Genomic DNA, 13,674 nt, shown 5'->3' with positions numbered 1-13,674 from the left:
AGAATAAAACATAAGTCAAAGACAGAAGAAAATTCCTTGTAAGTGGTTTAGAAAAATGTAAAAAGATGTGAAATCAGCAAACTAGGTGATTCTAGATGAGATAAGATAATAGAATTAAATGAAAAGGAGACTTTAAAGCTAAGGAAATAAATTAAGCACTAAATAACACTATTGTAGAACAAATACATTAGAAACAACAATGAACACAAAAGATGTGTCTGAAAAATAAAATGTGATAGCTCATAGTGAATTTAATGAAAAAAAGATTAAAGGAATTAGAGAAGCAATATTTATGGAGGACAAAGAGGATTCAACATAAGGATCATTGGTGATCCCCTTACATAGAAAGCCTCCAAAATGTAATCAAAATAGTATTCAAGGTAGGGTAAAAATTTCTCTGTAAGGAAAGACTGAATCTGTAGCATAACATCAGGTTCTAGGAAAAATCAAAGAATCATTGGTAACAATAATTACCGTGATTAAACAATTTGACTTTGATTATTTTTTTAAGATTTTATTTATTTATTTGACAGAGAGCTAGAGAGAGCCAAAAAGTACAAGTTGGGGGGAGGGGGGAATGGCAGAGGGAGAGGGAGAAGCAGTCTCCTTACAGAGCAGGGAGCCCAACTCCCTGGGCTCCCAGGGCTCTATCCCTGGAATGCAGGATCATGACCTGAACCAAAGGCAGATGCTTAACCAGCTGAGCTGCCTAGATGCCCCTGGCCTTTGATTGTTAATAAAGAAATCCAAGGGCATTTAGGCAAAAAAAGAGGTAAAAACCTGACTTTACATTATTTCACATCTTGACATTTCTGAGACAAAATGTGATCAGGTGGTATATCTGGCTAAGATGTCGTTTACATATTAGAGCAATTGAGGAAAACATTGAATTAAAAAATATAGCAGTCATTTGGGTCCATTTTCAAAGAAAAATAATACTATTTGAAAATGAAATTCATTCAATTAAAAGATGAAAGAAGGTTATAATTAAAGACTAATGTAATACTAAATTCTGGGAGACATTATGAAATTATAATTCAGAGGGAAAGAAGCATAAACTGAAATTTTATGCCAGCCAAATTTCCCTTTAAATATGCAAAAAGAAACACTCATTTATGAAGTCTACAAGAAATCAAGGAATACGAAGAATTTGAGAGCCCTTGACACAAAATTGACCAAGAAATTCAGCCACCCAGGGAGACTAATTAAGAACTCAGGAAAGTGTAGACTTCAGGAAGAACATGGGTGTAAACCTTTTCATTTATATACAGATCTAAAAATCAAACAACTGTGGAAATTATGAATTCACAATCAAATGTAAATGTAAACTTAAACACAGTAAAAGGGTAATAAAACAAAAAATCAGGAGGAAGAAGGAGGTGACATTTCCTCATCCTTAACATCTAGAGGTCAATACTACTATCTGAGTTTGATACATGTAGTTATAAAACAACATAAAGATACAAAGAAATCAATTTTTTCTCCTTCAAATTTTCAGGTTATTGAATGTTTTGGAAGTAATAGCTCCCTTCAAGCACTTTAACAAGCTTAGAGAATTTGTTCAGATGAAGCTTCCTCCAGGCTTTCCTGTAAAACTAGGTAAGAGAAAATTTACATGTAATATCAGTGTTTGTTAGAAGTATGGAGCTGTTTACTAACATTTAATAAGAAATGTGTTTTGAAGGAAAGGGATTTCCAAGTTGCTTACCTTTTTATAAAGTTTTTCTCTGATTATATAGATTGAGATTCATGTTTTATCAAATATGTAAAGTGCCCAGAGAATTCTAATTTTATGGGATTTAAGTTAAATGCAAGGGATTTGCAGATATTTCATACAAGAGCATGTGGGTGAACTTTAATAATGTTTTCTAATGTCAAATAAGGATTCTGGATTTTAGCCCAGATTTTTAGCAGATTTTTGAGTTCTTGAACAGTGGGGATGTTTCTAGGATCAACGTCACTATTCATGGGTAAAGTAATACTCATACATTTTATTTTTTAGTCTTAAATGTTTAAACTTAACTTAATCTTAAACAATGATCTTTAAGAAGAGTAAGCTCCCATTTTTGTGCATATTTATCTAACTAAGCATATCAGAAAACTGGGAACAAGAGACTGTTAAGAGATTCTTTAGGAATTTAGGCTTAGATTTAGCATTAATCTTCAGGAGAGCCTACCACCCATACTCTATTTGGATGGTGTTAATATTCCATCAAATATTTAATCAGTGCTTGCTATGTGCCAGGTGCTTTTCTAGGGGTAAAAGTCTCTGGCCTTTTAGGGTATACATTCCAGTGGGAAAGAAAAATAAATATGCAGTAAATATAACCTTTATTTAATCCCTCAGATGGATTTTATTTTTTAGTCAATATTAATGAAACCACATTTCAGAATAATTAGGCCAAAATGTTTTTCTCACCAGAACTAATGCGTTTGGAGGGCACTGGGGTGGCTCCATTGGTTGGGAGACCGACTTTTCAGCTCCAGTCTATGATCTCAGGGTTGTGAGTTCAAGGCCCACCGTGGCCTCCATGCTGGGTGTGCAGTACAGCCTACTTAAAAATTAAAAAAAATAAATAAATAAGTGAATAAAGGAATAAAAATTTAAAAAAAAATAATGCTTTCATTGCTAAAAAGTAAACATGACCTTTTCAACTTTACAAACTTGGAAATAAGCATTTTATGGGTAAAAATGGATTTTAAAATGTTTCAAAATATCACTGTAGATTCCCTTTTTGATGAAAAATTATTGGGAAACCAGCGTGTACTTTGAGGACTTATGATAAGATCTTAAGGCAGAAATGATTGGAAAACTAAAGCAATCGAGAGATATGTTTGAGTTAGGGATCTGGATCATTATGTGACCATTTCTGCAGAAGCTTAAAATCCCATTGTAATTTTCTATAGCCAGAAAATAGTTGAAGCATGGGACCCTCTTTAAGGTACTATATTTAAAGAGGTATGGTACCAAGCTGAAATAGTGGGCAGGGATTGAATATATGAGAGTTTCAAACTACCCCAGCATTCACATTTATTTAAGTCCAAAATATCTATTTAAGTCCTAAACTCCAGTCAAACCCCACAATAGAATATAGATTTGTATACAGAAGAAGTATTTTGATTATGTGGAAAGGAGGGAAAAAAGTGTACAATACTTCTTTGCAGGCATTTTTCTAATATAGAACCACATTCTTAACAAGGGATTCATAATCTTTGGCTTGCATATTAAAGTTATCAGAAATTTGTTTTCCTTTCTCTCTTCTGTCTTTTTGCCCTTCTTTTGAATTAACCCTTTAAAACTCTAGCCCTGGGTCTGTTTAATCTTCCACCATTTCTGTTTCTGTGTCAGCCTAGAAAATCCAATTGAAAGGAAAATTACAAAAATTTGGAAATTGTTGTTAAGGTAATTGTGTTTGCAAAATCAGCCAGAGCTTTAAATGCTAATTATGAATGATCTTTTGTCTTTTTGCTTCTTCCATTCTGTTCAAAGGCTCAATTTGAACCTCTTTTACCAGTCCCCAGCTTCTCCCACCACTTCGTTACACGTCCAAGCAGATGATTTTTGCTTCCTTAGTTACAAAAAAAGACCATCAGAAATCAGACCTCCCTGTTACTCCCAGTCCTCCATATAGACTTTCTTGTCCCAAGTCTCATCTTTTTCTTTATATTTCCTATCTCAGTGGAAGTGGTACTTCTCTTCTTAACTTGAATGATCTCTTGATTTGTACTATGGATCTGTTATCCCATCTCTTTTAAAAACCTTGTTCTATCAGTCTCCACATATTTTTCTTTTATCATCAAACTCCCTTCTCTGCTGCTGCTTCTCTCTTAGCTGTTAGGCTTTGTTCAGGTATTTCTCCCTTAAAAATTCAACCAACTAAGTAAAATAACCCCTTTTACTCTTCCCTGTCCAGCAGTTGCCTTTAATCTTTGTTTTCATAACCAGGTTACTTGAAAGTGTAGTTTTATATCTATCTCCGTTGTTACTTTCTATTTCCTTTTTTTTTTTTTTTTTTTGTAAAGGGTAGAAGGTGAAGGGAGACAGTGTTTTTCTACTTCACTTGAACTGCTAAAATGATGGCATTAGATGGCTATAAGTTTTATACACACACACACACACACACACATATATATAGCTAAAGAAGCTATACAAAGAAATATATTCAAAAACACTATAGATAAATGAAATGAAAATGAAATTGTAAAATAGTCAAGTAACCTATAGAAAGATAAGAAAAGGAAACAAAGAAATGAAAAACAGAGACAACAAATAAGAAAATAAAATGTCAGACTTAAGCCTTAATATGTAAATAATTCCATTAAATGTATGTAGTATAAATAGACTATTTAAAAGAGATTGACAAAAGAGATTAAAAAACATGAACTAGGGGCTCCTGGGTGGCTCAGGGGGTTAAAGCCTCTGCCTTCGGCTCAGGTCATGATCCCGGGGTCCTGGGATCAAGCCCCACATCGGGATCTCTGCTCTGCATGGAACCTGCTTTCTCCCCTCTCTCTCTCTCTGCCTGCCTCTCTGCCTACTTGTGATTTCTCTCTCTCTGTCAAATAAATAAAATCTTTAAAAAAAAAACAAAAACAAAAAACAAAAAAACATGAACTATCTATGTTCTCTTTAAGGAACTGCCTTCAAATACGATATAGGAAGTTTGAAGCGAAAGGATGGAAGAAAATGTTTCATATTAACATTAATCAAAGGATAACAGGACTACCTTTTTAAAAATTTTTTTATTTATTTATGTGACAGAGATCACAAGTAGGCAGAGTAGGAGGCAGATAGAAAGGACGAAGTAGGCTTTGTGCTGAGCAGAGAGCCCGACCCCAGGACCTTGGGATCATGACTTGAGCTGAAGGCAGAGACTTTAACCCACTGAGCTACCCAGGTACCCTAGGACTACGTCTCTTAATGTTAGATAAAGTAGATTGCAGAGCAAAAAAGAAAAAAAATTACCAGAGACAGATAAGGATATAACTGATAAAAGGATTCGTTCATGAGGAATAGTAATTCTAAATGTATGTTCACCAAACAATAGAGCTACAAGATAGGTAAAACAAAAACCCAAAGAAATGAAAAGAAAATAGATCTACAATTATAATTGGAGACTTCATCACCCTTCTTCCCTAAACAGTTGATGTAACAACTAGACAAAATCAGCAAGGATATAGAATATCTCTACAACACCATAAACAAAAGTACTTAATTGGCATTTACCCAACATTAACTAAATACACATTCTTTTCAAGTACGCATGGAAGATATACAAAGATATGCCATATCCTGGTCCATAAAACAAACCTCAATAATTGTAATAGAGTGAAAAATTAATCATAATAGAATCATACTGGACAATAGTAGAGAGAGAAAGAAGAGCAAAATAAATCTAAAACCAACAGAAAGAAGAAAATAACAGAGTAGAAATCAGGGAAAGGGAAAACAAAACAAATCTAGAACGCCAATGAAGGAAAGAGCTGCTTCTTTGAAAAGATTCATAAAATCAACAGATTTGCAGCAAGACTGATAAAAAAAAAAAGGGAGAAAACACAAATTATCAATAAAAGGAATGAAATGGGATAGCACTACAGGTCCTGCAGAAATCAGAAGGATAGGGCGCCTGGGTGTCTCAGTGGGTTAAAGCCTCTGCCTTTGGCTCAGGTCATGATCCCGGGGTTCTGGGATCGAGCTCCACATTGGGCTCTCTGCTCAGCAGGGAGCCTGCTTCCTTCTCTCTCTGCCTGCTTCTCTGTGATCTCCGTCTGTCAAATAAATAAATAAAATCTTAAAAAAAAATCAAAAGGATAATAAGCACAATAAGGAATGAAAGGGGGCAGAAAAAGTCATTCAGAGCAGAAAGAAAACCTTCTCTGTTTGCAAGAGAGACATGACTCTATAAGTAGAAATCCCAACATTTCTACCACAAACTAGAATTAATGAGTTCTGCAAGATGGCAGGATACACATTAAATGTATAAGAATCAGTAGTATTTCTGTATACTAATATTGAACACGTAGACACCAAAATTTAAATATTAAGTACCCTTTACAATTGCTAAAAAATACTTAGGCATGATTTTACCTAAACATGTATATTATTTGTATGTTGAAAATTATATAACACTAATGAAAGAAATTAAAGGAAGAGCTAAACGAATGGAGAGATACACTGTGCTCATGAATTAGAAAATTCAAAGATGTTAAGATGAAAGATGTTAAATTGCTATGCAGGTTTAATACAATTCTTGTCAGAATCCCAATAATATTTTTTTTGTAGATATAGACAAGATTATTTTAAAATTTACATGGGAAGGCAAAGACTCTAGAATATCTGTATTAGTTTTTTGGGCTGCCATAACAGAATACCACAAACTGAGTGGCTTAAACAACAGAATTTTATTTTCTGAGCTTTCTCATAGCCTTCCGGGGCTATCCATGCCTCTCCCCTAGCTGCCTTTTTTTTTTTTTTTTTTTAAGGTTTTATTTATTAATATGACGGAGCAAGAGAGAGAGAGAGAGAGAGAGAGAGAGAGCGCGCGCGAGCAGAAACACAGAGGGAGTGGGGGAGGGAGAAGCAGGCTCATGCCAGAACCTTGGGATCATGACCTGAGCCTAGCCACCCAGGTGCCCCTCCCCTAGCTTCTGGTGATTTTCCTTGGCTTATAGAAGAATCACCCAGTCTTTGCTTTCATCTTCACATGGAGTTCTTGCTGTATGCCTCCAAATTTTCACATTTTGTAAGGACACTGGCCATTGGATTAGGAACGACTATAATGACTTTTAACTTGATTACTTCTGTAAATTACAGACCCTATCTGCAAAAAAAGTCACATTCTGAAGTACTAGAAGTTAGGACTAGAACATATATTTCTTTGGAGGGGAGAGAATTCAACCCACAACAATAGCCAAAACAAATCTGAAAAAGAAGAATAATGGAGCACCTTGGTGGCTCAGTGTGTTAAGCCTCTGCCTTCTGTTCAGGTCATGATCTCAGGGTTCTGGGATCGAGCCCCACATTGGGCTCTCTGCTCAGCAGGGAGCCTCCTTCCCCCTCTCTCTCTGCCTGCCTCTCTGCCTACCTCTGTCTGTCAAATAAGTAAATAAAATCTTAAAAAAAAAAAAAGAAGAAGAAAATGTGAGTAGTCTACTCTGTTTCAGTATTTATTATATGGCTACAGTGTTCAGGACTGTGTGTTATAGGCTGAGGGATGAATGTATAAATTAACATAACAGAACAGAGAATCCAGAGATAGACCCTCACAAATCTGTAGAACTGTTTTTTTATAAAGATACATTAACAGTTCAAGGAGGAAAGATAGCCTGTTCAACAAATGATGCTGGCATAATTGGACATCAAAAAGCAAAACAAGGAACCTCTACCTAAGTCCTGCAGTTTATATAGAAATTAAATGAAAATGGATCATAGACTTGAATTTAAATGTAAAATATAAAACTGTAAAACTTTTAGGAAATAAACAGAAAGCATTAGGGGCGGATATAGGTTTAAGCAAAGCGTTCTTAGACTTCACAGGATACACAAGATGTATATAAAAAAAAAAATCAATGAATTGGACTTCATCAAAAGTGAAGACTGCTCTGTGAAAGACCCAATTAAAGAAAACATAAGAACTTTTAAAACTCATCAGTGACAGAATGAACAGGCCCATTAGAAAAGGGCAGAAGACACAGACATTTCACCAAATAGGATATATAAATGGAAAAATAAGCACATGAACACTTTGTTCATGTTCACTTTATTAACCATTAGGGAAATGCAAATTAAAATCACATTATCAATTTACACACCTAACAGAATGGCCAAAATAAAACATGTGACAACACCAAATGTTTGTTCAGATGTCGAATTCATTTGTAATAGCCCCAAACTAGAAACAGCCCAGCTGCTCCTTGCACATTCCCTTGATCAGTTCCACTCTGTGTTTATTGTTGATATTCATATTGTTAACTCTACCGGATACTTTTCTGTTATCGTTCTTAATCTCACCAAGATTTGACTGTTTTCTCTAGAGTCCTTGTCCCAGTGAATGATAGTTTTTCTTCAGGTTTCCTCTGACTTCTTCGATAGAGTTCTCTCTCCATTTTCTTTCTGCCTGTCTGCTGCTCCTCTGGAGCAGCCTCCATGGTACCTTACTCTGGGCAGCCTCCGTTATATTCTCATTACAGCTGTGAAAACTTAAGCCAAAGCATGTTACTACTCTGCTCATAGCCTTCCATCAGTTTTCCATTTCATCCAGAGAATAAGTAGCCAGTTACTTTTGGATGTAAGCCCCATTTGATCTGGGTTTCTGTTTCCCCCCTGATGCCCTCCTCCTGTTCGTCTTCCCTTCACTCAGCTGTTAGTCACACTGGTCTCTTAGCTGTTCCCAGTATACGCCAGACACTTTCTTTTTTAGGGTGTTTGTACTTGTTCCTTCTACTTGGGATTTTTTTTTTTTTTTTTGCTGTAGACAACTGTATGGTTCATACTGTCTTTGCTGAAAGGTCACTTTATCGAGGTTATCTTAAGACTATCCTGTTCAAGAGCTCTGACTCCAGCACTGAGACTCCTTTCAGCCTACCATGCTTTACTTTTATCTTTAGTCACAGATACTTTTTACTTACTTACTATGTCTCCCAACCAGAGTATAATCTCCATAAATGCATGATTTTTTTTCCCCCTTGTTCACTTGTTTTGTTCCCTTGTTTCCAGTGCCTAAAAGGGATCATTAACTTTCTGAAGAGTAGTAAATATTTGAGGCTTTGCGGGCCATATGGTTTCTGTCACAACTACTTAATTCTTGTTGGAAAACTAAAGCTGCCATAGACAATAAGTAAATGAATAGCATCCTGTGTTCTAATAAACTTTATTTAGGGACACTGGATTTTGAACTTCATATAATTTTATTAGCCTGAAGTACTGTTTTTTGTGTATTTTTTTAACCATTAAAAAATGTAAAATCTTTTTTTAGTTCATAGACACGGAAACAGGTCAGGCAGTGGGCCTTACTTTGCTGACCCCTGAGTTAGGACAGCATTTGTAACTAATATACACACATGGATCACCACCACCCACCAGGGAAACTTGGTAATCTTTTTGTAGATTTTTGTTTTTGTTTTGTTTCGTTTTTTTGTTTTTTTCAGAAGAATATTATTCTTCAGTAAAATAGTAGCCTTGAAACAATTTACTCTTCGCTGTTATTCTAGACATATACTCACCTTAGCTTCATAGATCATTTCAGGGTTTTTTTTTGTTTGTTTGTTTTTGTTTTTTTTTTTTTTTTAAGATTTTATTTATTTATTTATTCATTTATCTTTTTTTTTTTTTTAAGATTTTATTTATTTATTTGACTGACAGTGATCACAAGTAGACAGAGAGGCAGGCAGAGAGAGAGGGAGGAAACAGGCTTCCCGCTGAGCAGAGAGCCCGATGTAGGGCTCGATCCCAGGACCCTGAGATCATGACCTGAGCCGAAGGCAGCGGCTTAACCCACTGAGCCACCCAGACACCCCTCATTTCAGGGTTTTAAAGGAAGCTTTAGAGTTTATTTTGTAGGTGAAATCCCTGAAGACCATGAATTAAATGATTTATAGGAAACAGAACCCTTTCTAAAAGCTCATATTAGGGATAAAACTAAGGAGAGTAATTAATGTATTTGACCATTTTTAATGTTGGATTTCACTGTAATTTCAGTGCGAAATATATTTTATATAAAAAAAATGTTAGGCTGTGTTGGTATATTACTCCAATTCTGATGAGACTTTTTATCACATATATTTAAGTGATGGATTGTATTTCATATTTTAAAACAAGAGGGATTAATGTGTTTCTTTTGTATTAGGATGAAAATAAATTAGCTCAGATTCAGAACGGTATGTATGCTATAACATGAATAAAAAGGATGCCAGAATGCAAAAAGTACAAATGTATGTGTCTCTGCCCCAAGAAATAGATAAGAAACCCTGATGGAATCTGGCATTATAGTTTTAAGATTGGGAAGCAGTGGGAACTTGTGTTTTTGATGTGATTCTTGATGCCTTGATGTCTTTCTCTCCTCACCAATAAAAAACCCTTCTCCAAAACAGATACACTCACTATTGGGCATATATTAGGATCTGTCAGGTCCTTCAATAATACTTTTTTACATTTTAAGGAATATGGCTTTCTCTAATAGTATTTATAATCTGTAAATAGATAAGCATTTTATTTTACAGTATTATTATTGATTTTCATCTCTAGATATTCCTGTGTTTCCTACGATCACAGCCACTGTGACTTTTCAGGAGTTTCGATATGATGAATTTGATGGCTCCATCTTTACTATACCTGATGACTATAAGGAAGACCCAAGCCGTTTTCCTGATCTTTAACTGACATGGAAAGTGATGTCATCTAACCAAGGAAAGTAAGAGAATACAGAGACCCCAGAAGTGAATCCAAACAGAAGGGACAAATGTTCTGAGAAGAAAAGGGAATTACATTGAATCAACACATCAGTAATATGATATTATGAAACGGGCCTTTAAAAAGAATTTCAGCAAGTTTCCTGATGTGCCATTTTCAGTCTTTTTAAAAATATACATATTATAAGTGTAATAGTTTGACACCTTAATGACCCTGCGTACTTCTTATGTAAAACAGCTATAAGTGCTGTGATTTGTTTTTAAAAATTTTTACACTTCTTGTTGAAATATATATGCATATAAATATATCTATATCTATATCTATATCTAAAACACTTCTGGACCATTAACATAAATGTCTTAAGAGATGTGAAGCCCTTTTAAACTTGTCATCTTATATTCAAGGTGACATTTACAAATATTCCTTCCAGCTTTGTTTTCATAAAATGTAAACTATGTAACATTATGTATAGTTCAGTAATTTGAATGTTTGTTCAATATAATGAACTAGAAGGAATGCAGTTTTCTGTAGATGAATGAACCAAATGGTAACCATTAAACAGTTGCATTTATATGTTGCAATACATTTCAGAAGGAGCGTTCACTCTGCAGGGAATAAGGTACCTCCTTTAGCACCTTAGTGCAATTCATTGTGGTGCTATTTGTTTTTACCTGAATTCTTTCTTCACTGGAAAATGTTTGTTACTAATCTTCCTTTCATAGGACCTCTATTTTTTTTTCTAAACTTGAGTTTAAAAGCCCTTTTTGTGTTCACGATAAAGTATGGCTAGCATGCTTAAAGATATTCCTCTTCCAAATCTCAGCACTTTAAAAAATAACTCCAAATTTTTAGACTTGCTTCCTAATAAGTGCAAATCATTCTGATTATTTTGTTTGATTTTAATGGAATATGGATGCATTCATGTCAGTTTTAAAAAAACAACCCACATATTTTGGACATCCCTACATATTTAATGCTTTCAAAATAAGGTAAAAACATTTTATATGCTAACAGAATATATTTGTTACAAGCTAAATTCCAGAAATATACACAGGATTGACAATTCCTACTGTTTATTTTTTTAAGTCATAAGAAAATATTTATTGATTTTAATCTCCAAAGTGAAATCATGCATTACTCATTTTTGCATTTAAAATTTTTCATATTAATTCCAAGATGGTTTGAAGGTCCAAGACTGAAAATAAATTAGGAAGAGTAATGTATAACAGTCACAAAATGTTATGTTGTATTTAAAGAGCTTAGCTAAAGAAATGTTTTTTAAATGTATTCTGATAAATGTGTCAGAATGCATCTGTCAAATTTTGTAGAGTGACCAATAGTTTAAACTTTTTCCAGGATTTTAAATCATTTGAATGAATTTAGAGACTTTTAATGAAGAGAGGATTTATTTAAAAATCCAAAGCATCAACCATAAGAAAATTTTATAATAAACATCTTTAAAGCTGCATCTTCCATGCTGAAACATACTACATTGCATATGTTGACATTTTATTAAATACATTTTATAATGAAGTAATCATAGTTAAAAATTCAAAGACCAATTACTACCGTATGTGGGTCTGTTGAATTTTGTGGAAAGAGTTGGTAAACCCAGATTAGGTTTATTGAATAGAAGTTGATCCCTATTATTTTGGGAATGCTTATTGATAAGTGACTTGGAGATTGAATTATCCTGTCTATGATTATTTGAAGTGTGAGACACTGAAGGGTAGTAATCACTGTTGCTTGTAGGCTCCCTGACTTTGTGGGAATATGGTATACTTCAGGAATATACCGCAGATTTTTTTCACACGTACAGACAACTTAGTGGAGAAGAAACATGGTAAATTGCAGCTTGTGATTTATCAATTTCGTAAAAACTGTGAATATTTTGCTGGGGTACACTGGAGGTAGGAAGACTGCTGAAAACTTTTGCACTTGGGTTTTCTTTTTAACTCTTATCTTTTTCTTTCATAAAGAATAGTAGATTATCCATTCCAAAATGTCTTTTATCTGATCACAAAGAAAAGCAAATGTATCTCTTACGATGGTGAAAACAAGGTGTTAATTAATGCAAATAAACTTTTCACAATATTAGACTTTTCAAAATGTGCCTTTTAATCCAATTGATAAAGCTCTATGTATGCCATATTTCATGTAAGTACATCAAAACAATGTATTTTGATAATTGCACATGAAAATTTAGATTTTGTAGAAGTCCATTTGTGATTGAAGAAACTATTCAAACTTGGGAGACTATAAAATGGTAAGTAGATCAAAACAATGTATTTTGATAATTGCACATGAAAATTTAGATTTTGTAGAAGTCCATTTGTGATTGAAGAAACTATTCAAACTTGGGAGACTATAAAATGGTAAGTAGATCAAAACAATGTATTTTGATAATTGCACATGAAAATTTAGATTTTGTAGAAGTCCATTTGTGATTGAAGAAACTATTCAAACTTGGGAGACTATAAAATGGTCACCTTCAGTGGTCCTTCAGAAGTGCTCAGTATTCTTGCCACTAGTACTTATCTTTGAGAAAATTTTTCCCTAGAGACAATTTGCCTCTGTCTGTAGTATTCATATACAGTGAATTGTCAGATTTTGTAAAAGGGGCACATAAAGCAGATGCTGTGATGACTTTGAGTACAGGTACATATGATTGTCTGGAAATTAACACATTTCAGAGAAGCTGACATCCAACAGAAGCTGAAAAGCCATGTATAGTTGACCCTTGAACAACACAGGGGCTAGAGGTGCGATGCACAGTCAGGAATCCATGTAACTTTTGATTTCCCCCAGACTTAACTACTAATAGCCTACTATTGACTGGAAGCCTTATTGATAAAATTATTCAACACATTTTGTGCATTATATGTATTATATATTTTTACAATAGAGAAAAATGTTAAGAGAATCATAAAAGAAAACACATTTACAGTACTGTATGTAGTGTATCAGAAAAATCTGCATGTCAGCGGAGCTGCACAGTTCAAACCCATGTTGTTCAAGTGTCAGCTATTGTTTCTTTCTCCTGCTTAGGACTGGTGTTGAGCCCCACTGACATAAAGATGGTTTTTCCTGGTGATAATGTAAATTGTTTATTCACACCTGAGGGGATGATGATAAATGGTTGTTTAGTGAGCCTTCTCCCCAGTTCTCAGTAATTCTAGGGTGAAGATCCTGTTTCGAGTCTACAAAAGGGAAGTAATTATTTTCAGGATATACTGAATTAAGGAATGCTTCCTGCTGCTTTCTTT

General features: G+C 34.3%; 1 protein-coding gene across 3 annotated transcripts in view; it reads left to right on the top strand.

Annotated features, from left to right (window-relative positions):
- The window catches only part of ANKRD13C (ankyrin repeat domain 13C), a 103,320-nt gene extending 90,815 nt beyond the window's left edge, over nt 1–12,505 (top strand). The window contains exons 12-13 of one of the 3 annotated variants that reach the window (XM_059137329.1): nt 1,499–1,599; nt 10,271–12,505. In XM_059137329.1, coding sequence (XP_058993312.1) covers nt 1,499–1,599; nt 10,271–10,374 — 205 coding nt within the window. In that variant the 3' untranslated portion in view covers nt 10,375–12,505. Of the gene's footprint in view, nt 1–1,498; nt 1,600–10,243 lie in introns of all 3 variants that reach the window. The other 2 variants (XM_059137330.1, XM_059137328.1) reach the window with 2 other exon arrangements.
- The last annotated feature ends 1,169 nt before the right edge of the window (nt 12,506–13,674 follow it).

This window comes from Mustela lutreola, chromosome 10 (assembly GCF_030435805.1).
Source record: "Mustela lutreola isolate mMusLut2 chromosome 10, mMusLut2.pri, whole genome shotgun sequence".
In the NCBI taxonomy this organism is placed as follows: Eukaryota; Metazoa; Chordata; class Mammalia; order Carnivora; family Mustelidae; genus Mustela; species Mustela lutreola.
Note: the sequence above shows the minus strand (reverse complement) of the source record. Positions and strands in the feature narration are given on the sequence as shown.